The sequence below is a fragment of the Pongo pygmaeus genome, chromosome 7 (genome assembly GCF_028885625.2).
Source record: "Pongo pygmaeus isolate AG05252 chromosome 7, NHGRI_mPonPyg2-v2.0_pri, whole genome shotgun sequence".
Lineage (NCBI taxonomy): Eukaryota > Metazoa > Chordata > Mammalia > Primates > Hominidae > Pongo > Pongo pygmaeus.
The window spans coordinates 79,272,920-79,300,315 of record NC_072380.2 but is presented as its reverse complement, the minus strand read 5'-3'; the positions used below and the strand labels follow the sequence as shown (position 1 = coordinate 79,300,315).

Below are 27,396 nucleotides of genomic sequence, written 5' to 3'. Positions count from 1 at the left end.
GTCACTAGAACTGTTTGGGTCCCTGCTGGAAGCTCTTAACACCCCTGAGCAATTCACGTTGGAACTGATGAAAATAGGTCTCCTAAGACCTCCATCTACTGCTAAGTCCATTCTGGAGTCCAGGTACTACTAGGACTCTCTTGCGCCGGGGACTGAGATGTTTTTCTGACTTGAATGAGGGAGTGAATGGATGACTGTCCATGCCACTGTCACTGTAATAAAGGAGTAAGAAGACAAGATTTAAGAGGAAGAGATAACCATAGGACTTACAGGTTTCTTTGTTTTGTTTTTTTAACTTGTGATCTAGTACTAAGAACTAAACGTTAAATAGAATAGCATTTATGAACAGTATCTGGAAAGGAGCCTTCATTAATGATCTCAATAAGAATAAATTTAAGTAAGTTATTTTTCTGCCCCCCAAAATCCCTAAAACATGAATTTGTCTTCCACACATTAGTGCCAGAAAAGGGAATTTGTAGTAAAATGTTTTTCATAGTAGAAAGAAACAGGGATTGTAAGTCGCCCAGCATTGGAGCCATTGCCCCAAGACTGCCTAGTAGGCAGCTCCCTTTGGGCAGTTGTGTGCCTCCTGGAAAGCTTCCTGCCAAAGCTGTCCCTGAGAATCTGGGATGGAGGTGTGGCCGTGTGGTCTGGGTCCCCTGGGCTGCATGGCAGCAGCATCTCAGGAGTTGAGTCCTTTTTTCTAACCTTGTGCTGCTGCATTGGCTTAGCTGCTTAGCTGGCATGGTCAGACAAGGGGAGCACGCCCATGAGTGTGTCCACATGGGCCGGCAGACTATCAGAAACGCCCTGTTGAACAAATGTGTTCAGGATAGAGGAATGTGACTGTGTATAGCTGATGAGGGGAATACGGGTGGCACTTTTGTTACTTTGCAGTTTGGTTACTTTTGAAGTAATGTGTTCAGCTTAACTTTTTTTTTTTTTTAAGACGAAATCTGGCTCTTGCCCAGGCTGGAGTGCAGTGGTGTGATCTCAGCTCACTGCAACCTCCGCCTCCCGGGTTCAAGCCATTCTTCTGCCTCAGCCTCCCGAGTAGCTGGGACTACAGGCACGTGCCACCACACCCGGCTAATTTTTGTATTTTTAGTAGAGATGGGATTTCACCATGTTGGCCAATCTGGTCTCGAACTCCTGACCTCAGGCAATCCACCTGCCTTGGCCTCCCAAAGTGCTGGGATTACAGGCATGAGCCATTGCACTCGGCCCCAGCTAAACTTTTTATAGACTTCTTTGCTGATGGATGTCTTTGAAAATAAGAGGTAATTTCAGTCACAACTACAAATCTGGACCCAAATAAAACATGTGCTGTGGCCAAACCACAGTATTGCATAGGTTAATCCGGCGTCTTGGCTGCCCTCACTTCCTGTCTCACATGGATCTGTTCCGTTATTTTCTTATGTCATAGGTTTTCATATAACCTATTTTTTTATTTTAATTTTATTTATTTATTTATTTATTTATTTTTGAGACGGAGTCTCTCTTGCCCAGGCTGGAGTGCAGTGGCGTGATCTTGGTTCACTGTAACCTCTGACTCCTGGGTTCCAGCGATTCTCCTGCTTCAGGCTCCAGAGTAGCTGGGATTACAAGTGTGCGCAACCATGCCTGGCACATTTTTTTGTAGCTTTGTAGAGATGGGGTTTCATCATGTTGGGCAGGCTGGTCTTGAACTCCTGACCTCAGGTGATCCAACTGCCTCAGCTTCCCAGAGTCCTGGGATTACAGGCGTGAGCCACCGTGCCCAGCCCCTTTATTCCCTATTTTCAGAGGTCAGACTTGGGTTTACAGTTGATACTTCTGTTTTAGGTTTTTATCCATTTGTTACATTTTCATTAAAAATAACTTGAATTAAAAAATTTGTAGCAGGAACATCTTGAATATATTATTGCTCTAAATCAGGGGTGTCCAGTCTTTTGGCTTCCCTGAGCCACATTGGAAGAATTGTCTTGGACCACTCATAAAATACACTAACATGTACGGTCCCAGGGGACCCAGACCACATGGCCACACCTCCATCCCAGATTCTCAGGGGCAGCTTTGGCAGGAAGCTTTCCAGGAGGCAGACAGTTGCCCAAAGGGAGCTGCCTACTAGGCAGTCTTGGGGCAATGGCTCCAATGCTGGGCGACTTGACAATCCTTGTTTCTTTCTACTATGAAAAATAGTAGTGAGCTAAGAAAAAAAAATCTCTTAATGTTTTAAGAAAGTTTGTGAATTTGTGTTGGGCTGCATTCAAAGCTGTCCTGGGCCACATACAGGCTATGGGTTGGACAAGCTTGTTCTAAATTGTGTAGGGCACTTTTATTTTAAAAATTACTTTTCTAAGGCTTTTCTAAATATCAGTTAAACTTTTACTGAGTAGTGCCTGTGTGCAAAAGCAGTATGTCCTTCTCAGTGTGATATGTGAATACATATTAATGTTTCCTTAGCATTGTAATGTCATGGAAATTATAAAGGATTCAAAATAATTTTTTGTTTGCATGTGCATTGGGGGGGGTTTCCTCACAGAATTTCCAGAACAAAAATTGTTTGCTGCCCTGTTGATTAAATGTGTTGTGCAGCTGGAACTCATCCAGACTATCGACAACATTGTCTTCTTCCCAGCCACAAGTAAGAAAGAAGATGCAGAAAACTTAGCTGCAGCGCAGGTAAGGAGATAGGAGGATAGCTGCTTTTTTTGTGTAAGTAGGAAGTTAGCTATAGCAGTCTGGGCTGTAGAGTTAGGCTAGAGAATTAGTTTGTGGGGACTTCATCATACAGATGTCCTTTTAAACCATGAGACTGGATCCCATCACAAGGTAATAAGGTTAGCTAGAGCAGGGAGGAGGGTCAGCAGCTGATTACTAGGGACCTCGTCCTCTACAGCTTCTGGCGATGAGGCAGCTAGCAGAGACTGAGGACGAGAATCCATGAGGCATGGGGAGGCACGGGGAAGCAGGTGTCAGTTGTCCGGGAAGTCAGATGAAGTAAATGTTTTAAGAAGAAGCATGTGATCAGTCACTTGTTAAATGCTCTGGATAGGTCAAGTGATATTACACCTGAGAATTGCCCTCTAACTATTTGGAAGACTTTGGAACCTTAACAGTGTGTTAAATGTTAAATCGAGGACGAAAGCATAATTGTAATGGGGAGAGAGAGAGAGGAGAGAATGTGGACTCAGCTAGTATTGTGTTAAGAAGTTTTGCTGTAAAGGCACAGAGAAATGTGATAGCTGGATTGTGAGGGGTTCAAGAGAGGGGTTTGCTATGTTTTGTTCTCCAGATTGGTGATATGGCAGCGTGTTCACTGGTAAGAGCTTTCCAGTAGGGAGAGAAAAACTGACTGTGGGCAAGAGAGGGACAATTGCTAGGGCCATGTTTTTGAGTGAGTGGAGATAGTACCTCACACAGAGTGGGAATCACCTGGGGTAGAAGCCCAGACAGTTCCCATGTGGTGGCAGGGGAAGGGCTGGGGGATGGGTTATGAATGAAGGAAGTCTGGTACATTTGGGGTGGGAGCTTGTGAGAGACCTCCTCTGCCAGCTTCAGGTTTCTCACTGAGATGGGAAGAAAAGTCATCTACCATGTGAGATTTGGAAGAATGTTTTAGCTACTTGAGAAGTGAAAACGTGAGCTGGTTGGCCAGGAATGTGGCCTAGGCCAAGGTCTGCCAAGGGCTGGGCCAGCACTGAGCCCACTGGTTTAGAGAGAAACCAGTCTGCTTTCTCCAGTCACATGTGACGACACAGCCATTTTGCCAGCCAGTTACTAAAAAGAAGAGGAGGGGTTGTGAAAGAGAATAATTAAAATCATGATGCATGGACTCCATAGCAGTTGAGAAGAGAAGGAAGGACTTGAGGGGCTGAGGAACGCAGGGCCAGGGAGTTGGGAGTCCAGGAGGGTCTGGACTAATGGGAGGCGTTGCTTGGGGACGAGGATGTTCGTAATGGAAGGTGGACCTTCCCTTACTTTCTGTTAGGTTAGATCAAGCTGAGTATCTGTGGCTTTCTGGTAAAACTGGTCTTTGGGGAGCATTGAGTTGTAAATTAACTAAAATTATTGTGACTGTGTGTATATGCTGGGATGGTTTGTTTTCCAAAGAGAGATGCGGTGGACTTTGATGTTCGAGTTGATACTCAAGACCAAGGAATGTACCGCTTTTTAACATCACAACAACTTTTTAAGCTACTGGATTGCTTATTAGAGTCACATAGATTTGCAAAAGCATTTAATTCCAACAACGAACAGAGGACTGCCCTGTGGAAAGCAGGTAAGCTACACACGCCTCACATTTAATGTTTACTGTTGATGGATGTGGGAGAGATACATACAGGTTTCAGAACTCATTGACTGTCTGCTGTAGGTCTGTGCATGTCACTATATGTACTCTGACCTTAACAGTAATAAAGTAATCTCACAACCAGGCCCTTTTCTGGTCTACAGTAAACCAGATAACTATTTGGGTGGATTTTTTCCCCCTTGGTCTATTATTTGACTTATATTGTTCTTTCATCTTGTTTACCCAACCTGGACCTTCTTGTTGATACTCATTGGCATGATAAAAGCTGTCTTTTCATTAGGAAATAAATGTGTGTAAAAGTCACACACACAAAACCTGGCATGTGTATTTGAATGGCTTCTCTGTTTACTGGGAGTGGCCAGAGCTCAGAGTGAAGGTGAATTTATTGGGATGTGAGGTATATTTGTTCTAGAACAAGTTAGACATTTTAAACAAAAAACAAGCTTTTATTATAAACCAAAGTGACATTGTTAATTTTTTAATTTAAAAAATAGAGCCAGGTGCGGTGACTCACGCCTATAGTTCCGGCTACTCGGGTGGCTGAGGCAGGATGATTGCTTGGGGCCAGAAGTTCGAGACCACCCTGGCCAACATAGCAAGACCCTGTCTCTACAAGAAATTAAAAATTAGCGGGGCATGGTGTCGCGTACCTGTAATCCCAGCTACTCGGGAGGCTGAAGTGGGAGGATCACTTGAACAGGAGTTTGAGGCTGCAGTGAGCCATGATCACACTACTCCCCTCCAGCCTGGGCAACACAGTGAGACCCCATCTCTTAAAAAAAGAAAAGAAGAAAGAAATATGAGTTGCAAAACAGTGCTGGGAGGATGAGGGGCTGCAGAATAAGGCAGAGAAAAAGAAGGGGGCTGATACTTATCGAACATCAAACTCTGTATCAAAAGGGTTTGGTGCTTATGTTTGCTTATTTGAAACAGCTGTGCCATTCTCTTTCCTTTACAACCTAACTTCTGGAAAGAGTAGTCTGTACTTATTTTTCCCCTTTTTTTCTACCCAAGTTTTTGCCACCATTCCACTGGGCCTCTTCCTGCTGAGCTGATAGAGCCTCCTTGTGTCCACACACACCGGACCCATCAGACCTCTGACAGAGCAGTTCTCACCTCCTGGGGGTTGCCCCTGTTTATCTGAGACCCCTCATGCAGGCAGAGCACATGGCCCCTTCCACAGCTTTGGGGATTCAAGTGCAGTTTCATGTGAAGGGTTCCACCTTCCCAGGCCACAAGTTTTTTTATATCTCATATCCCCAACTTGAATAGGGAGGGAATTCTGGACATGGAAATCACCTTCACATCAGGCTGCTGTGGCTCCGTTTTGTAAGCAGCAGATGCTGATGGCTGAGCACAAACAAAATGTGCCTCCATACGGGCTATTTCACCTTTACATAAAATGCCTTCCCAAACTAATCCCAGAAACTTCCCCTTTCTGCAGGATTCAAAGGCAAATCCAAGCCCAACCTTCTGAAGCAGGAGACCAGCAGCCTGGCCTGTGGGCTGCGCATTCTCTTCCGGATGTACATGGATGAGAGCCGCGTTAGTGCCTGGGAGGAGGTCCAGCAGAGGCTTTTGAAGTAAGACTCTTGACTGATTGCCATCTCTGACCAGGCAGCCACATGGTGCCGGGCAGGAAAGAGGCACCGGCGGGACCATGCTGAGAGCTGAGCCTTTGGGGCCTGGATGCCCCTATTCCACAGAGCAGTTGTAAAAATTAAATTCAGTCTTAGAGACGAATGTGCTTTAGTGACATGTGGCCAAATCATGTCTAACATGCAGGACAAAGGAGGTTTTCTGTTTTAAAACTGTGAACTATGATATCATTTATAGGCCTTTTTAATGTCATAAGATAGTCCCATTTTTACAGAACAATCATTTGTGAAAGTGAAAACTTCCCTGCCTGCATTTACTTTGAAAAAAATATTTGGAGTTTTTCTTAGCGTTACTTTCTTTACTCTTTTACTTTAAGCCAACTAATGTGTAAACTCAGGCTAAGAATGAAACATGCCATTCAGAAACAATACGGCCATCTGCATTGTATTATTATATCTACTTAAGGAATAGATGTCCTGAGGCCAATTAAATAAATTTTAGAATTTTAAGGGATCACCTAGTCTCTGCTGTCCCATTTGATTGACAAGACTGATTGATTAAGGCCCCACAGGGCCTTCTGATCTAGGGCCTCACAAGGGTCAGTGAAGAGAGGAGTCGCCTCAGATTCCAGTCCAGGTCTCTTGAAACTAAGCTTTGCATGTGCCACCTGCCACACGGCAGCTTTGCATTGAAAGAAACTTAGAAAATTAGGAAAATGTGGGTTTCCTGGTAAGTTACAATGGCTTCTTGTAACATGTTTGGTTTTCTTCCCAATTTGAAAAGCATGTTTATGTTGACACTCCAGCTAATGTAAACAGATGGGATCTAACATGTTCTTGAATAGTTCATATTCACTACTATGTTCATGATTGCTCTTTCTCAGTGAATATGGGGACCAGTAGATATGCAAGTAACATTAAAGGAAACCTTTTCTTTTGCAGTGTCTGCAGTGAAGCACTAAGTTACTTCCTCACTCTAACATCAGAAAGTCATCGAGAAGCCTGGACTAATTTACTGCTTTTGTTTCTAACTAAAGTTCTAAAGATAAGCGATAATAGGGTAAGTATGAGGCTTCAAATCCAGCCCCACATTTCTAGCCCGATTCGCATTGGGATGCGGGGTCCCACAGCCGCCGTGCAAGAGCTCTCGGAGACGAATCAAGTAGTACCCATCCTGCACTGCTGCTTGTGAAAGCCACCAGTGGCCTTGCTGTATCTTCCTCAGTCCTTGCTTTTCTCCCTCCTTACCCAGCTTTGTTCACTAATCAGCAGTTCTCTAGGGGATTCAGTAGGTGAGGGATCAGAATCCCTTGGGATACCTTGACAAGTTCCTGGGTTCCCTCAACATTGAAATTCCCATTATGACCCCAGGAGTCTCTCCCTTTTCCCCATTTTGAAAACTGCTGGCCAACCACCTCATGGCCTTGTACTCTGCCTACTACTCAAGACTACATCTGGTTCCTGGGCCTGTGCTCCGGGCTGCAGCTGTTCCTTTGGCATATTTAGTGGTTCCAGGTAACCCAGAGTCCCTAGTGAATGGGCCTCATCTAAGAATTTTAAACCAGTAGAAATAAAGATAAAATACACATACATGACTGTAAATATAAGTGCATATTTATTTTAAGGTTTTCAAAAATGTACATTCTACTCTTAGAAAAAATAATAGCAACTTACAGCTCACACATACAGGTTGCTTTGCTGTGACCCTAGAACAGGTTTAAAAATGCCTAGTGATGTGGCCCACTACTCAAAAGGCCAAGGGGTAAATCCCAGCCTCTGTTACTTCACAGCTGGCTTTTTTTTTGCCGTAGTATGTCTCACTGCTTCCCTGGATCTGGAGGGGCAGAGAGGGGTAGGAAAGGAGGCTGCAGACCAGAGTTCAGAGATAAAGGAACTACTGTGAAGACACAGCCAAAGTATAGCAATTCAACTGTACATGTGAAACGTATGTAGCTTTGCCGGAAGAACTGTTTAGATTTTATATTGCAGTGTTAGGTAGAATTTTCCCCAAAACTTACAATTTTTATGTAACAAAAGATAAAATTTCAGTAACCCATAGCTTATAAAAACTCAACTCTAGTTTGTACTCAGTTGCCTGCTTTTGCTTATTACCCAGGAAAAACAGTGCTAAATTACTAAAAGTTTGTCAAAGATATACAGGCAAATGTTTTTCAAAATAAGGATATGTAAGTGGATAGTGTTTGTATGAAGTGAGTTTTTCTAACACTTCTGTCTCTCAGTTCCACAACCCACAGAGTCACTGCCTGCTGTGGACCCTGCTTTCCTGGCTCCTGTGATGGAGCCCCAGAGTAGTTTGCCTCTAGGCAGTTTAAGGCTCTGCAGTTTGCAATCACTACTAATGGAGAAATTCATTTTCCCTGCAGTTTAAAGCTCATGCATCATTCTACTACCCTCTCTTATGTGAAATTATGCAATTTGACTTGATTCCTGAACTTCGTGCTGTTCTTAGAAGATTTTTTCTGCGAATCGGAGTCGTTTTTCAGATATCACAACCACCTGAACAGGAACTTGGAATAAACAAGCAATGATGGGAACTTAATATTTTTGTTGGCGTTTACATCCCTCCGCTCTTTAAAAGGACGCTGGAGCTGAGGTTTCCTACCTGAAAAATGATTTCTGTGGATTGCAGTGTCTGAGAGTTACTGGTAAAGATGCTTAGAAGTCTTACTCAAACTTGCAACACTCCAGTCCCTTTTAGTGCTGGCGGATTTTGTGTTATGTTGGCCTCCTGTTGAGCAGAAAGCCTGTTTAAACAGTGTCAGCTCATGCTCACGGGTCCTTCTCTGTCTTCCACGGCAGGAAAAGCCCCACATATTTTTGGCAGGCGTGGAAGTGAAACTTACCCAAAGAACTATAGATGTAAAGATTGAACTTCTACAAGAAGTACAACTCAGGAGAGCTGTATTTTGAAGGATAAAATGTTTATAATTAGGGAGTGGGGAGAGAAGAAGAAATTATTGTTCATGGTAAAAGATATTTAGCAGCTATGGTATTCTTATTCTGAAGATTTTTGCACACTCAGGCTATCTGAGATACTGGTAATCATCCTGTGAAAAATGTACAGAGATGCAGGTCTGTAATATAAAAATCTTAAACATTATATAGTTCTTCCTGCACTGTTTTCTTTCTTTATTTTCTTATTCATTTGCTAAATACCCATAATATTTTGTCAAATGCACTAAACATTTGGGTGGAACCTTCTTTTTTATTTTGTGGGGATTTTTAGTTTTTGCCCTTTTTGGTAGGTGGTGATTTTGAGGCTTTAACATGCCCAGAAGCTGTTGTGGCCGACACTTCAACAACAGGGAAAAAAAAGGTAGAAAGTACCCCTACTGACAGTAACTACCTGTCACATATTTCTCTTAGGACTTTTAAAGATGAGCCATTAAAATAGAATGATCCTTTATGGACCAAAACTTGAATCACTGCAAAATGAATCCAGATTGCTGTCATTTTCTTTTCTTTTGGGTGGTGGAGCTTGATGTAGATTTTACTCTATGTACAGAATTTAATGTTGAATATATTAAAATAACAAATCTGGCATGGTTTGCGGAGGTTAGATTTACTGGAAATGTATTCATACTGTGAATTGTGCTCTGATGGTTAAAAGACAAGATTGTCAAGCATTCCGTATTAACAGTGGATGTAGAAAATTTTTTCAGATGGATAAAATGTATATGGTACAGATGTAAAGTTTTCTATGTAAAAATTCTGTACAACTTTCTGTACAATATTGATTCTCATCTGGCATATTCTAATCAGGTTATAGGTCAATAAAGTTTTTGAATTATTTCATCAGTGCAATCAAAACCTGTATAACCCACCCCCATGTTTCATTGATTCTGTTCTATTAAGGCTGAACAACTATGGAAAAGACATTTTCAGCCAGAACTACAAATTCAATATTGTTTGGTTCTGGTATTTTCTTTCCAGCTTCTAGCATTAGATCCTCCCTTACACTGTACTTACCATAGGATACTCATTTTTAAGGCAATTTTTAAAATTTTTATTTATCTTTTAGAGACCGGATCTCACTCTGTTGTCCAGGCTGGAGTGCAGTGGTATGAGCACAGCTCACTGTAGCCTCAAACTGGGCTCACGATTCTCACACTCCACCCTCCCCAGTAGTGAGGACTATAGGCACACACCACTACACTTGCCTAATAATTTAAAAAAATTTTTTTTTGTAGAGATGGGATCTCACTATATTGCCCATGCTGGTCTCAAACTCTTGGACCTGAAGTGATCCTCCCAACTCAGCCTCCCAAAGAAGTGCTGGGATTATAGGCGTGAGCCACCATATCCAGCCCAAAAATCTTTTAATAAATATTTTTTGCATCTTAATAACCTAGCATCAGGCTACACTACTTGAATGCTGAAAAGAGCTAAAGTTCTCTTCAGCACGGTTTGCAATATTGTGTGTTCGAGGAGTCAGTTGAAGTTGTGTGGTACATGGCATTAAACAAAAACGTGTCAATATCATCTAACATGGTTGTGTTAAAGAGGAAAAGTATTCAGTCTTTGCTTTCACACCTCTCTTAGATAATGAACAGTTACTGAACAATGCATTTGTAAGTAAGTGTGCCGTATTTGTTACACCTAAGACAGCTCTAGCTCTGTTCAGGCCCAGCTGGATACTAGAGCTGCGAGCCACTGACCTTGCCGCATTGAGGGTAAGTGCTCCACACAACCTGGCAGTTGATTATTTAATGTTGTAGTATCAGGACTTTTCCCCTAGAAGAGTCAGAGGCTTTCTTCTTACTTTCAGATGACAACAGAACAAATTTTTACGAGTAAAGCAAACAAACAATGGTCCGATTAGAAAATCAAATAAAAATTTACAAGTAGCCAAAACTCAAAATGTCAGTAATTTAACTGTGGCAAATTTGTCTGATATTGTCTACCATTAATTACGTCAGAGGAGTATTAGAGAGAGAAGCAGTGCCTGGGGATATTCTCAGCTGTCATGGTTCTGAAGATTCTAATCCGAGTCAGAATTTCATAATTTGACTGTTTCCTTTTTTAGAAGTATCACTTACTGAATGATTGATTGATTAGAAAACTCACATGGACTCACTTATCCAAGGTTCCATGGTGGAACAAGAAGACTCCAGTCTCTGTCCTTGACTGACTCCCGGGTGTCCCCACCTCTATTCAACTTCTAGAAAACTAGTCTAGAAAGCTCCATAGTAGTTAAAAAGAGTTTAGTAATTAATTAAAATAATTTATTTATATCAAGAAGTAGTTACATCATATAAATTAGTAACTTAAGACAAATACCTTCACTGGCATAAAAATAGAAGCAGAAAGATGATGTAACATTTAACATATGGCTTACAAAAATACAAGCAATTAATTACTGTTCCCTTCATTTCTACTGTATCAGTAGCTACAAATGACTGACTGACATGAAATAATAGGACATTTGATTGATTGCATCACACAGAAACTGGAGTAATCACAGCTACAAAAGATGCACCTACTGAGTGAGTTCTTCTGCATCAAGGTGACGATGGAAAATGTGCACGTAACAAAGGGGAGTCTGGTTTTACAGGATGGTTAAGACACTTATTCACCTTATCTTAATGACAAGCAGAATTCAATATAATGCACATATAGTAGTTCGATCCAGTTCATTACCACCCTAATTTATGACAAAATTGTGCAAAAATAATCTATACAATTCTATTATATAAATCAATAATCATGGCCTTTTATTTATGTACACAATATACATCATGATAAAAATAATTTTATATACAGATGATGATGGAAAAAAAGTAACTTTCAGGTAGGGGCCAAAAGTAGGACATACTATTAAAGGTACAGATTTACCATTCCTTTCACCTTAAAAGGCACTACTGGGTCCAATACAGGTTTATTTTAACCATGTGCAGTCGACAGGCCCTGCCAAGTGAAAGTGCCTGGTTTTCCAGGAATCTGCTGCTGCTCCTGGTTCAGCTGCTCTGCCATGAAGCGTTTCAGCGTTTCTGAAGTGCCAGGGCGGAGCCAGGGCTCAGTTGCTACAGAGTTTGATCCGTCATCCCCTATGTGTTTCATGATGTCATCAGGGTCAACCAGTGAACTCTCATCATCTACAGGAGGCAAGGGACACGTGGCTCAGATAACACAGGTGGCAGGCAGGAGACATAAGCGCAGGTCTCTTGCAGTCCAACTCATTACAACTCAGCATTTCCCCACAATCTCATATCCTGAACTCTACTGTGTGTTTTGGTTAGACTTACCCCACCCCACCCTATTTTAGAGGGAGGAGAGTGGGCCCACAAAGGCGCCAATTTTGTAAAACAAAAAATGATCAACTGAGTAAGCTGACTCCATGGCACTAGCAACCAGAGGGATTCTAAGTATATCAAAGGCACCTCTCCACGAAACAAAGTCAACAGGAGGAATGTAGCTAGTCTTATTTTGTAACTTACCTCAGGAGAAGCCTAATGGCTACACATAAATTTTTTTTTTTTTTTTTTTTTTTTTTTAAGCAAGGTTTGGGGAATACTCTTCAACCTACAATACTGCTATAAGGAAATTAAGTTATTTTGGGAAAACACTAGTTGGCATGAGATTACTTCCATTCTTAAAACACCTAATCTAACAAGGCCATGTCCAGTCAATGAAGAGGTAGCTCTTGCTTCATTCTTTAATTGAATTCGATTGTACTCAACTTCTATCTGTATTTTACTTATTATTAGGTATAATAATAGGAAAATCTGTCTTCCTACCCTGTGATGTCATATTCTTTTTTTTTTTTTTTAATTACATCTCCTGGTCTGTGAAGGATTGGTATGTGCAATCAATCCACATCATAACAAAAAGCTCCTGTTTGAAAGGACAATGTTAAAAAACAGTGTAGACATTAAAAACCTTCTGAAAAAGATTCTTAAAATGCTATCTTCTCTCAAATATATTCCTGTTAAATATTAATTCAGTTTGTTGGGTCTAAAAGAAAATGCCTTATAGCTGGAAAGAAGACATCCTTTCCTACTGTCCCATCAATTAACCGTGTCTGCTTGTGTTTGGTATGGAATTACCACCATTAGAACACACCACACCTTGACTGCTAGATGGATGATAGTATATGAGTACAGTTTTAAATTAACACAGTATTAAAGGTAGGATCTAAAAAAATCTTAAGAGATTATTGTAATGTAGATTAACAGACTAAAGAGTATTTCCCAAATAGACCACTCCAGTATTTGCTAAAACTATTATTATTACCAATATGAAACTGTCCCATTATCCCAGTGACTAATAGCACTGGTATAAAAAAGGGTGGTATAGGGCTGGCAGGGTAGCTTCTTAGGTGTCTAAGGAACCATCCTGCCTTGTGCTCTATGACTAGCTTTAACCTGCAAGTCACAAAAATACACTCATAATGAGGAGACTAGCTTTATTTGACTTCTGAGACTTTGTCTGTCTATGGCGTGGAAAGCCAAATAAGGTAAAAATTTTCTTTGTAGTACTGCAAATTTACAGCATAAGTGTTAAAGAACTCAAAGTCTTTAGGCTAATTTCTAATAATGTTTTACTTTAGTAAAGTGATTGCTATATCATATAGCATTTTCTCTGCTGAAAGCAAAGCCTGGATATGTTTAATAAGCAAAAACTTTTATCTGTTTAGACTCCACTCTAAAATGGGCACTCTCTGACAGAAAAAATCTGATGCAAACTTAATCCTGAGATCTGGTTTTGCTCAATAGTTACTATGTCTTGGGCCATACAACTCAAAGGACTTCAAACTCATTCCATCTATCCCTCAGACGTTAGTGAAAGCCTTGAGTAAGAAAGTTTAAAAGTTCATACAGGATTCTACTATAGGCCATTACACTTGATCATTTACCTGTATTAATAGGTTTATTGTGAAATTCATTCAGTCTTCGCATTCGTTCCTCATTTCTCGTTCTAAGCTGATCAACATTTACACTGGATATAGATTTGAGAGAGAGACCATCTGGTGCTACATTAGGACGACTGCTATCCTGTAGTTAGAAAACAGAACTTCAGAAAGTCATTAACCCAAAATATGTTCACAAATCAGTGAATCAGGGCCAGCCATGGTGACTCTCGCCTGTAATCCCAGCACTCTGGGAAGCCGAGGTGGGCAGATCACTTGAAGTCAGGAGTTCAAGACCAGCCTGGCCAACATGGTGAAACCCCATCTCTACTAAAAATACAAATTAGCTGGGCATGGTGGCGGGCGCCTGTAGTCCCCAGCTACTTGGGAAGCTGAGGCAGGAGGCGGAGGTTGCAGTGAGCTGAGATTGTGCCACTGAACTCCAGCCTGGGAGACAGAGACTCCATCTCAGAAAAAAAAAAAAAAAGAAAAAGAAAAACCAGCAAATCAAAACATCCTCTTGCCCTCAAATGTACATTGTGATGAACAAAATAAAACAAATGAAAATATGGAGCATGTGTATTATGGCTCCTATGCTTATCCATGCAAGCTCAGATGACTCAGTCAAGGATAAGGAGTAACATTTGTGATGACAGAAATGCTGCCAGTCTGGATAAAGCTTGAGAATTATAGGACACAAAAGGAAAAAACTGAAGCAGCAGGGGCTGAGACTCAGTCCAGCTATAATCAAGACAGTGTGGTACTGACATAAGAAAAGACATGTAGATCAATGGAAGATTAAGAAGAATACAGAAATAAATCCTTATGCTTATGGACGGAGTTAAAACAAAATGCAATGGGAGAACAGTCTTTCGACAAATGCTGCTAGAACAACTGGATGGCCACATGCAAAAGAATGGACTTGGACCTCTGCACCTCACACCCTATGCAAAAATTGAAGTGTATCATGGACCTACAATTAAAAACAAACTGAAAGAAAACAAGTAAATCTTGTGCTAGGCAGTGGTTTCTTAAGTAAGACACCAAAAGCCCAAGAAAGAGTGATGAGTTGGACCTCATCAAAATTAAAAACTTCTGTGCTTCAAAGAACACCATCAAGAAAATTAAAAAGATACAGAATGGGAAAAAAGATCTGAAAATCACACATTGATAACTAGACTTGTAACAAGAATGTAAAAGAACTCTTACAACTCAATAAAAAGACAATTCAATTTGAAAATGGGCAAAGGGCTGGACGCTGTGGCTCATGCCTGTAATCCTAGCACTCTGGGAGGCTGAGGCAGGCAGATCACCCGAGGTTAGGAGTTCAAGACCAGCCTGGCCAACATGGCGAAACCCCATCTCTACTAAAAATACAAAACTTAGCCAGGCGTGTTGGCATGCACCTGTAATCCCAGCTACTTGGGAGGCTGAGGCAGGAGAATCCCTTGAACCCCATTGGGGCAGAGGGTGCAGTGCGCTGAGATCACGCCACCGCAATCCAGCCTAGGTGACAGAGCAGGACTCTGTATAAAAAAAAAAAAATCAAATCAGCAAAGGATTTGAATAGATGTATCTCCTAAGAAAATACACAACTGGCTAATAAACACATGAAAAGACGTTCAATATCATTACAGAAATGCAACTCAAAACCACCATGACACCACACCACTTTACACTCAATAGATGGCTAAAATCAAAAGACACTAAGTGATGGCCAGGATATAGAGAAATTACAACCTTAATACACTGATGATGGGAAGGTAAAATGGTACAGCCACTTTGGAAAACAGTCTGGTACTTCCTCAAAATGCTAAATACAAAGTGTCCATATAACCCAACAATTTCCTCCTAGGTATATATATTCAAGAGTAATAAAAACATCAAAAACTTCTACATGAACATTAATAGTACCCATAATAGCTAAAAAGTGAAAACAACCCAAATATCTATTGTTAAATGGATAAACAAAATGTGGGATACTAATACAGTGGAAAATTATTCAACACTAAAGAGGCTTCAGTACTGGCACTTGCTACAACATGAATGACCTTCAAAAGAAGAAAGACAAATCCAGTCACAAATAATCATACAGTGTATGATCTCATTTATATGAAATGTCCAGAAAAGGCACATCTATAGAAACCAAAGTAGATTGGTGGTTGCCTAAGGCAAAAAGCAAACCTATTTTCACCTGGTAATGCTGTACATATAATAACGCTAATAGCAACATCTGTTACTTGGTGAGGTCTCTGCATACTTGGCTCAGTGCTAAATGCTTCACATATAACTGCATCTTCATGTCATATATAAGGAAACACACACAGAGTTTAAGAAATTGCTCAAGCTACCTACCCAACAAGGAGGTGACATTGTTGGGACATAAACTCCAAAGCCTCTACTTTTTATTGGCTATACTGTAAAGCTGGGGAGCAGAGTGAGGAGAACATGGGTTTGAATCTCAGCCTTCTTGCCCATGTGACCTTGGCAAGTCATTTGACCGAAATGAAGATGACGCCTATATCACAGAATTAAGTTATTATGAAGCTTTTCAATAAATGACATCAGTTCCTTCTTGTGCCTCTCTGAAATCCATATATTCTGCAGGAGAAGAAGGAAGGTTGGGATGCAGAGCTACTTACAGCCACCCCAGGAGAAAAGAAAATACTATTATTATCTGGAAGAAGCCAAAGCAGCAGAATTCAATAGCTACCCAAGGTCATCCAGTCAAGGCAGAGCCTAGATTCAGACCCATGTCTGAATTTCAAGCAAGTGCTCTTTATTGGGCACACAGATTTAGCACGGGTCAGAACCCAGACCTCTCATTCTTCTAAGTTGAAAAGGGGGAGAAAAGTTTCATACATACAATGTCTAGTCCTTTCCATTTGTTCCTCCTGCGCTCCCGTGCAGTGGGCAAGTGTGATGGTGGAGGGAGGACGTCATCTTCAATGGCAGGATATGTCTCACCATAAGCCCCTAAGAGGACCCCAAAAAGCAGAAGGAGTCTTAATACTGCTTCAAATCTTAACCAGAGCTAAACCAAGAACATTTTAATTACTAAGATTTTGCTTACAATACCATGAAACACATTCAATGTAAGTGTACATACACAGTTCGGTGATTTTTTTAGTAAATTTACAGAGTTGTGCAATCATCACTTTAAAGTAGAACATTTTCATCACCTTAAACAGCTCCTTTGTGCCCACTGGCAATCACTCCCCACTCCCACCTGCTGGCCCCGGGCAAACACTGCTCTGTCTCAACAGATTTACCTTACCTAACACCAAACATAAATGGAATTCTACAACTTAATCTTTTGTGTCCTTTCACTTAGCAATAAGGTGTTTGAGATTCATCTATGCCGTGCCATGTTTAAGTTGTTTATTACATTTTACTGCTGAATAATACTCCATCATATGGATACGTCATATTTTGTCTATGCATTTACCAGTAGATGGACATTTGCTAGTTGCTGGCAATTATGAGTAACACTGCTATGAACATTCACATTCAAGTTTTTGTGTGGACATATCTTCTCATTTCTTTGGGTTATAGAACCAGAAATGAAATTGCGGGGTATTATAGTTAACTCTGTTGGAACTACCAACCTGTTTACATTCTACATTGTAAGAGGGTTCCAATTTCCCCATATCCTCACCAACACTTGATATTGTCAGTCTTTTTGCTTATAATCATTCTACTGGATCGGTAGCTAATTTGACATGAACAAATAGCCTACAACATCTACGGTAACCTCCGCAACTTCTTTGAAAAAAATTATACCTAAAGAAAAGTTAGAATAATACAAATACTTAGAATCACCATTAGTTACTTTGCCAATTTCTATATATATTTCGGGGGATGTTGTTATTGCCAAGCCTCTTTGCTACACCAATAAGTTGGAGACATGATGGCATTTTGTCTCTAAATATTTCAGTGTGTATCCTCTTAAGAACAAGGACTGGCTCCTACACTGCAAAAATCTAATTACAACATTCAGAAAATTTAACATTTATACAACACTATCGTTTAACATATAATTGATATTCAGATTTTCCAAATGTATACTGTATGGGTTTTTAAAAATAGGAATAACTTTTATTGAATAAGATGTGGGGCTTTCTATAATTCTAAAATAAGCTTTGGGTCCTTCCATGCCTTTTCATGGTTTAGCAGCTCATTTTGTTTTAGCACTGAAAAATATTGCATTGTCTGGATGTAACACACTTTATCCATTCACCTAATGAAAGACATCTTGGCTGCTTCCAAGTTTTAGCAATTATGAATAAAGGTACTATAAATATCTGTGTGCTGGTTTCTTTATGGACAAGTTTTCAGCTCCCTTAGGCAAATACCAAGGAGTGTATATGCTGAACTGTATGGTAAGAATATGCTTATTTTTGTAAGAAGCTGCCACACTGTCTTCCAAAATTGACTACAATTTTGCATGACCACCAGCAATGAATGAGAGTTCCTATTGCTCCATAACCTTGCCAGCATTTAGTGTCAGTGTTTTGAATGCTGGCCATTCTAGCAGGTATGTGGTGGTATCTCATTTTAATTTACATTCTCTAATGTGTTACCAGGCGGGTCCTTGTTCTTAGAGCTCCCAAGATGGTGGAGGGCCGCTTCCAAGATGGCGGCAAGCCTCTTGTTCTCTGACCTGGGGTTCTTGGCCTCACAGATTCCAAGGAATGGAATCTTGGGCCATGCGGTGAATGTTAAAGCTCTATTAGAAGCCGTGGGTCACAGAAGAGAACCGTGGAACCCAGCAACTAGTGTTCAGCTCGATTAGGACAAACCCGGGCATTTAGCCATGCAGGAACAATGGCAAGCCTTTAGCCTAATTGGGAGCAGCAATGGGCGCCACCCCGCTGGATCAGAAGTGTAGAGGACACCCTGCCAGATCCGGAGGGGTGGAAGTCAGTGGCAGGTCTGCGACGGCAGCAAACAGCACTGGTGGACGGCAAGCAAAAGCTCAGCTCAAGCTGTAACAAACATGGACCAGAAGAGCATGCAGTTCCAAGATTTAATAGAGTGAAAATAGAGTTCCCATACAATGGGAGGGGACCCAAAGCGGGTTGCCACTCCCGGCTCGAATGCCTGGATTTACACCCCGATCATTGTCCCTCCCCCTGTGCTCTCAGGTGATACATGATTTGACTATTTCTTTATCTCCTGCTTTAGCCTAATTTGTATTTTAGTGAGCCCTCTTTACTACCTGATTGGTTGGGTGTGAGCTGAGTTACAAGCCCTGTGTTTAAAGGTGGGTGCAGTCACCTTCCCAGCTAGGCTTAGGAATTCTTAGTCGGCCTAGATTTGAAATCCAGCTAGTCCTGTCTCTCAATAGCATCTTTCCATAGTCTTGTTATCTGTATGGTGATGTATGGTGCAAGTCTTGCTCAATCTTTTAATCAGATTTTTTGTTTTCTTATTGTTGAGTTTTAAGATTTCTTTGTATATTTTGGATAACAGTCTTTTATCTGATATGTCTTTTGCAAATATTTTCTTACAGTCTCTGTCCTGTCTTCTCATTCTCTTAATTAACAGTGTCTTTTATAGAGCAGAGCAGGTTTTAAATTTTTACAAAGTCTGGCTTATCAATTATTTCTTTTATGAATTGTGCCTTTGGTTTTGTATCTAAAAGTCATCACCACATCCAAGGTCATCTAGATTTTCTGTTGTTATCATATATGAGTTTTACAATTTAGCATTTTACATTTAGATGTAAGATTGACTTTGAGTTAATTTTTGTGAAGGGTGTAAGATCTATGTTTATTTTTTCACATGCAGATGTCCTGTTGTCCCAGCATTATTTGTAGAAAAGATTATCTTTTCTCCATCATAATACTGCCTTTGGTCCTTTGTCAGTACTGCCTTTGGTCCTTTGTCAGAGATCAGCTGACTGTATTTGCATGAGTCTATTTCTTTCTTTTTTTTTGAGACAAGGTCTTTCTTTGTTGCCCAGGCTAGAGTTTAGTGGCGTGATCATAGCTCACGGCAGCCTTGAACTTCCAGGCTCAAGTAATCCTCCCACCTCAGCCTCCCAAATAGCTAGGACTTCAGGTGTGTGCCACCACATCGGCTAATTTAAAATTTTTTTTTGTAGAGACAAGGTGTTGTTTTGTTGCCCAGGCTGGTCTCAAACTCCTGGCCTCAAGTAGCCTCCCGAAGTTCCAGAACTACAGGTGTGAGCCACTGTGCCCAGCCTGCATGAGTCTATTTCTGGGCTCCATATTCCATTCAACTGCTCTATTTGTCTATTCTTTCACCAATGCCACACTGTCTTGTTTATTATAACTTTATCATAACTCTTGAAGTCAGCTGTGAGAGTCCTCCAACTCTGTTCTCTTTAAACATTGTGCTGGTTATTCTGGATCTTTTGCCTTTCCAAATGAACTTTAGAATCAGTTTGTTGTTATCCACATAATAACTTGCTGGGATTTTTACTGGGATTGTACTGAATCTATAGATCAAGTTGAGAAGACCTGACATCTTGACAATACTGAGTCATCCTGTGCATGGTCATGAATATATCTCCATTTATTTAGTAGTCCTTCAATTTCATCAGTTTTGTAGTTTTCCTCAGGCAGTTCTAGATAGATAGATAGATAGATAGATAGATAGATAGATAGATAAGACAGATAGATAGACTTATACCTCAGTATTTCTTGGGGGAATGCTAATGTAAGTGGTATTGTGTTTTTAATTTTTAATGTCAAATTTCACTTGTACATTGCTGGCATATTGTAAAGTGACTGACTTTTATATATTCATCTTGTATCCCGCAACTTTATTATAACTGCTTACTAGTTCCAGGCACTTTTTAGTTGATTCCTTCAGATTTTCTATAGACAATCATGTCATCTATGAAGAAAAATAATTCTGTTTCTCCCTTTCCAATCACACCTTTTATTTCCTTTTCTGCCTTACTGCTAATATTAGCTAGGACTTCCAGTATGATGTTAATCAGTGGTGAGAAAGGACATCCTGATCTTAGCAGGAAAAGCTTCTAGTTTCTCATCATTATGATGTTAGCTGTAGGACTTTTGTAGATGTTCTTTATCAAGTTGCAGAAGTTCCCCCTCTATTCCAAGTTTGCTGAGTTACCATAAATAGGTGGTAGACTTTAGGTTATCAGATTTGTGGGCATAGAGTTGTTCATGGTATTCTTGGACTATGTTTTTTGGTTTTTTTTTTTTAATTAAAACACTGAGGTTTATTTCACATGTATATTTTTGTCTCCCCACCATTTCCATGTCTGACCACCGCTACTACTATGTCCTATCATAACATTCCATACATACTTAAAACCAAGCAAAGGGTGGAGTTGCATCTTTAAAAACTAAACAGGTATTTTGGACAACACATTCTTGGCAATGGAACCTGGACAACATTTACCAAACACAGTAGGGAAAGTTCTCACTCTGCATTATAAAAAGGACAGCCAGATATCAACTGTTACAGAAATGAAATAAGATGGAAAATTTTTAACAAATTGTTTAAACTATTTTCTTAAAGAGACTTCCTCCACTGCCAGAGATCTTGAATAGCCTCCTGATCAATCATCCAGAAGCAACTCTTCACAGAATTAATGAACTTGGCTTCCACTTTGGGAAGAGAACCACCTTTTCCTATACTTGCTTGCATTTTTGCTTTAAATGCAAAGGACCTACAGAACTAGGTCCTTTTGGTGTTTTAGGAGTGTTTTCCTGCTTTTTTGAAGGATTCTTGTCCTTTTGATCTTGGTGTTGATGATGCTTTTGAGTCTTTTCCATTCTGATTTGACTTTTGTGCATTTCTGGCTGGAGTATCTTGTATAGATTTCTTCACTGGTGCTTTTTCTTCAGCTTCCTCATCATCAAAATCATCATCATCATCTTCATCATCTTCAGCAGCAGCAAGTTTTACTTTTTTCTTTGGAACCTTGCTACCACCTCCAGGGGTAGACTGCTTTCCAGATATACTTCAAGAGTTTCACATCCTCCTCTTCATCCTCTGACTCTGCATCTTCCTCCACAGCTACTAAGTGCTGTCCACTAATATGCACTGGCCCTGAAGCACACATCAACCGAAAGACCACTGGTGATGTTATTTCAAAGCCCCCAAGGGAAACCATTGGCTGTACAGACATTTTCAAAGCTGCCAGTGTTACTTTAATTGGACTGCCTTCGTAATTCATTGCCTCTGCTTCAATAATGTGCAATTCATCCTTTGCACCAGCACCAGCCCCTAAACTGAACATTCTTCAAGATAACTGGTGCTCATTTTCATCATTACCCATCTTAAAGTGATAATCTTTGTCGGCCTTTAGTTCACAACCGAAAAGATAGTTCTGGGGCCTCAGGGCTCATCAAATCTTCCATCGGGTGGTGGCACGCACTTAGGTGGGAAAGAAGGTGGACGGAGATAACCACTTCTCAAGAGAACAGCCGTGCAGAACGGAATCACACCAGGCTCTTGGAGTATTTTTTTTTTTTTTTTTTTTTTTTTTTTGAGATGGAGTCTTGCTCTGTTGCCCAGGCTGGAGTGCAGTGGCGCGATCTCGGCTCACTGCAAGCTCCGCCTCCCAGGTTCATGCCATTCTCCTGCCTTAGCCTCCCGAATAGCTGGGACTTACAGGTGCCTGCCACCTTTTTTTTTTTTTTTTTTTTTTGTATTTTTAGTAGAGACACGGTTTCACCATGTTAGCCAGGATGGTCTCGATCTCCTGACCTTGTGATCCACCCTCCTCAGCCTCCCAAAGTGCTGGGATTACAGGCTTGAGCCACCGCGCCCGGCCGACTGTTTTTAATGTTCGTGGGACCTGTAGTGATATGCCCCCCAACCTTTATTATTATTATTATTGTTATTTTTTTTTTTTAGACAGAATCTCACTCTGTCGTGCAGGCTGGAGTGCGGTGGCACGATTTCAGCTCACTGTAACCTCCACCTCCTGGTTCAAGCGATTCTCCTGCCTCAGCCTCCCAGATAGCTGGGACTACAGGCACGTACCACCATGCCCGGCTAATCTTTGTATTTTTAGTAGAGATGGGGTTTTGCCATGTTGACCAGGCTGGTCTTGAACTCCTGACTTCAGGTGATCTGCCCACCTCAGCCTCCCAAAGTACTGGGATTACAGGTGTGAGCCACCATGCCCAGCTAGAGATGCCCTGTTTCTGATACTGTTTCTGATATTAGTAATTTGTGTCTTCTCTTTTATTAGCTTGGCTAGAGGCTTACTGATCTTCTCAGAAATAACTCTTGGTTTCATTGATTTTCTCTATCGATTTCCTGTTTTCAATTTCATTGATTTCTGCTCCAATTTTTATTTCTCTTCTTCTGCTTACTCTGGATTTAATTATTTTCTAATTTTCTTATGTGGAAGCTTAGAATACTGATTTTAGATCTTTCTACTTTCTTCATGTATGCACAGTCAATGCTATAAATTTAAGCATCTTAAAAATTTACCAATTTTTGGCCGGGTGCGGTGGCTCACACCTATAATCCCAGCACTTTGGGAGGCCAAGGTGGGTGGATCACCTGTCAGGAGTTTGAGACCAGCCTGGCCAACACGGTGAAACCCCATCTCTACTAAAAATACAAAAATTAGCCAGGCATGGTGGCAGGCACCTGTAATCCCAACTACTTGGGAGGCTGAGTCAGGAGAATCGCTTGAACCCAGGAGGTAGAGGTTGCAGTGAGCCAAGATCATGCCATCATGCTCCAGCCTGGGGACAACAGCAAGACTTTGTCTAAAAAAAAAAAAAAAAAAATCCCAATTTTTTAAACTTTTACATAGTTTGGCTTATCAATTATTTCTTTCATAAATTGTGGCTTTGGCTTTGTATCTAAAAGTCATCACCATATCCAAGGTCATCTAGATTTTCTGTTGTTATCTTCTGTGAGTTTTAGAGTTTGGCATTTTACATTTAACTGAATGCATACATTAGGAAAGTAGAAAGACAAGCATTATTTCTGCTACCTCCTACAAATTGAGAAGTTGTATTTTCATTTAGATCAAAGTATTTTAAAATGTATTTTCATATTTTTTCTCTGACCCATGAGTTATTTAGAAATGTGGCATTTAATCTCTCCAAAGTATTTGGAGATTTTTTCAGCTTTCTGTTATTGATTTCTAGTTTATTTCCATTGTGGTCTGGGGACAGATATTGTGTGATTTATCTTCTTTTACATCTGTTAAGGTTTGTTTTCTTGCCCAGATTGTAATCTGTCCTGGTGAATGTTACAGATTACATTCACCTGAGAAGAATATGTGTTCTGCTGTTGTTAATGAAGTTGTCTTTCGACATCCGTTATATCCAGTTGGTTGATGGTGTTGCTGAATTCAACTATGTCCTTACTGATTTTCTGTCTCTGTCCATTTCTGATAGGTGTTAAAAATCTCCAACCATAACAGTGGATTCATCTATTTCTCCTTGCCATTCTTTTGCTTTCTGACATGTATTTTGACACTCTGTGGTTAGGCATCTAAACGTTAAGAGCTAAAACTATATATAAAACTCTTAGAAGCAAGCATATGAGGAAAGCTTCATGGTACTGGATTTGGCAACGATGTCTTAGATGTGACACCAAAAGCACAGGCAACAAAAGAAAAGATAAATTGGACTGTATCAAAATTAAAAGCTCCTATGTATCAAAGGACACAATCAACAGTGAAAAGGCAACCCACTATGTAGAAAACATTTGCAAATCATGTATCTGATAAGGGGTAATATCCAGAACAGATAACAAAGAACTCCCACAACTCAATAACAACAAAAAAACTCTGATTTTAAAAATTAGCAAAGGTCTTAAATAGGTATTTCTTCAAAAATGATGTAAAATTAGTCAATAAGCACATGTAAAGATGTCCAACATCACTAATCATTACAGAAATGTAAGTCAAAACCACAATGAGATGCCACCTCACACCTGTAAGTATTGCTACTATTCAAAAAACAAAGTAACAAGTGTTAACAAGGATGTAGAGAAATCGTAACTTTAGTGCACTGCTGGTAGGAATGTAAAATGGTACAGCTGCTGTGGAAAACAATGTGGTGAGTCTTCAAATAATTAAAAATAGATTTACTATATGATCTAGCAAATGCTATCTCTTAGTGTATACCCAAAAGAACTGAAAGCAGTGACTCCAACAGATAATTGTATACCTATTCATAGGAGCATTATTCACAACAGCCAAAAAGTGGAAGCAACTCAAGTGTCTACTGACAGATGATTGAATAAACAAAATGTGGTACACACATACAATGGAATATTATTCACAGCATTAAAAAAAGTGGAAATGTGGCTGGGTGTGGTAGCTCACACCTGTAATCTCAGCACTTTGGGAGGCCGCGGGAAGATCACTTAAGCTCAAGAGTTCACGACCAACCTGGGCAACATGGTGAAACCCTGGCTCTACAAAAAATACAAAAACTATTCGAACGTAATAGTGTGTGCCTGTAGTCTCAGCTACTTGGGAGGCTGAGGTAGGAGAATCATCTGAGCACAGGGAGGTCAAGGCTGCAGTGAGCCATGATCACACCACTGCACTCCAGCCTGGTGGCAAGGGAGACCCTGTCTCTAAGGGGTTAAAAAAGAAAATCTGACGCATGCTATAACATGGATAAACCTCAAAGACGTTATGTGAAGTGAAATAAGCCAGTCATCAAAGGATAAATACTGTATGATTCCACTTACATGAGGTCCTAGAGTAGTCAAATTTATGGAGATGGAAAGTAGAATGTTGGCTGCCAGGGGCTGGAGGGAGACGGCAATGGGGAATTACTGTTTCATATGAAGAGTTTCTATTTTCAAGATGAATTCTGGAGATGGATGATAGTGGTGGTTGCACAATAGAAATACTTAATGCCAGTCAATGTACACTTTAAAATGGTTAAAATGGTAAATGTTATGTTTATGTGTATTTTACAATTTAAAAAACCCTATTTTTTAAAATAAAGCACTGAAACCACCAGCTTTACATTCCTTAGAGCAGTGGTTAACACAGCCATGACTTATGCAGCATTTGCAGTGACTGTTAACCATAAAGACTGCTGTATCTTTGCTCTAGTGTCATGCAATACTCCAACACACCATCTTGAGTGGCCCAGACCATCTTCACTGTTAGGAAGGAAGGTCTCATTTCCCTGACAAGCAATCTTCCCATCCGTGTCTCCTGCTGGTTTTATCTTTCCTTCTCTCTGCAGTGCATCTTCCTTGGAAAGGAAAAATTCATTAAAAAAAAAAAAATGGCCAGGTACAGTGGCTCATGCCTGTAATCCCAGCACTTTGGGAGGCTGAGGCAGGAGGATCCCTTGAGTCCAGGTGTTTGAGACCAGCCTGGGCAACATAGGGAGACTTCATCTCTACAAAAAAATTAAAAAGATAACCGGGTATGGTGGTGCATGCTGTAGTCTCAGCTACTGGGGAGGCTGAGATGGGAGGAGCACTTGAGCCCAGGAATTTGAGGCTGTAGTGAGCAATGACTGTGCTGCTGTACTCCAGCCTGGGCGACAGAGCAAGACCCTCTCTCAAAAACAGCAACAACAAAAAAAAAACCATTAAGAGAAAAATATAAGTTAATTTGGAATTTTATCACATGAAAATCTAAAGTAATTGGCCTGAAATACAACTAATATGTAGACTAGATCATTCCCTGATGACCCTAGGATAGCAGAAACACTCATGATCAGAGTACATAATCGTAAGTGTATACTACTTAAAAAAAAAAAAAAAAGATCCCATGGTAACTTTACTTATCTTCTGAAGACTAAATAAAAGTCTTACGACTTTTTTGACTGAAATATTAAGAGAACTATAAATAGATTAAAATAAGGTACACACAGACAGGTATAAAGAAATAGTAGAGATTCCTTATACACTTTGTCCAGTTTCCCCAATGGTAACATTTTGCAAAACTCAAGTATAATCTCACAACCAGGATATCGATACTGATACAATCTATAGATCTTATTCAAATTTACCATCTTACCAATACTCATTTGTGTGTTTTTATGTGTGTATTAAGATCTATTATTATTATTTTATTTCCCATTTACATGTATGTATCTACCCCTGCAAACAAGTTGTTAAAACAGTTCCCAAACCACAAGGATCCCTCTTCTTACCCTTTTATAACTATATACACCTCTCCCTATCCCTCAACCCCTGGCAACCACTAATCTGTTCTCAATTTCTTAATTTTGTAATTTCAAAAATGTTATGTAAATGGAATCATACAGTAGTATGTAACTTATTGGGATTGTCTTTTTTCCTCAGACTATTTCCCTGAAGAGTCATCCAAGTTTCAAAACTTTGTTCCTTTTTATTGCTGAGTGGTATTCCATGGCATGGATGTACCAGAGTTTTTTTAACCATTCATCTACCCGAAGGACATCTGGGCTGATTTGGCATTAGAAATGAGGCTGTTACGAACATTCATGTACAGGTTTGTCAACTATTCCTAAGACTTTTAAAGTTTATTTCAGTAATTCTGATTTTGAAAACTTTGCAAGGCGTATCTGATTAAAACAGAAAAAAGAATATTCCTTTTTTTTTTTTTTACTACCTTGTACAACAAAGAATACAGTACTGGTTTTTAAGTGTGGAGAAAGGTTTAATATTTAAACAATATAGCCTTAATAAAATAA

At 40.2% G+C, this 27,396-nt stretch overlaps 2 protein-coding genes and 1 pseudogene across 22 annotated transcripts in view; 1 reads left to right on the top strand and 2 right to left on the bottom strand.

Moving 5' to 3' along the window:
• The window catches only part of ARFGEF1 (ADP ribosylation factor guanine nucleotide exchange factor 1), a 143,948-nt gene extending 134,240 nt beyond the window's left edge, over positions 1 to 9,708 (top strand). For both annotated transcript variants that reach the window (XM_054497547.2, XM_054497546.2), the window contains exons 36-40: positions 2,525 to 2,664; positions 4,096 to 4,264; positions 5,739 to 5,877; positions 6,835 to 6,952; positions 8,277 to 9,708. In XM_054497547.2, coding sequence (XP_054353522.2) covers positions 2,525 to 2,664; positions 4,096 to 4,264; positions 5,739 to 5,877; positions 6,835 to 6,952; positions 8,277 to 8,441 — 731 coding nt within the window. In that variant the 3' untranslated portion in view covers positions 8,442 to 9,708. The remainder of the gene's footprint in view (positions 1 to 2,524; positions 2,665 to 4,095; positions 4,265 to 5,738; positions 5,878 to 6,834; positions 6,953 to 8,276) is intronic.
• Positions 7,491 to 27,396, bottom strand: part of CSPP1 (centrosome and spindle pole associated protein 1) — a 136,540-nt gene continuing 116,634 nt past the window's right edge. For all 20 annotated transcript variants that reach the window (XM_054497551.2, XM_054497550.2, XM_054497554.2 and 17 more), the window contains 3 exons: positions 16,629 to 16,738; positions 13,769 to 13,907; positions 7,491 to 12,008 (listed from right to left, as the gene is read on the bottom strand). In XM_054497551.2, the coding sequence (XP_054353526.2) occupies positions 11,797 to 12,008; positions 13,769 to 13,907; positions 16,629 to 16,738 (461 nt within the window). In that variant the 3' untranslated portion in view covers positions 7,491 to 11,796. The remainder of the gene's footprint in view (positions 12,009 to 13,768; positions 13,908 to 16,628; positions 16,739 to 27,396) is intronic.
• Positions 16,767 to 27,395, bottom strand: LOC129042008 (nucleophosmin-like; annotated as a pseudogene).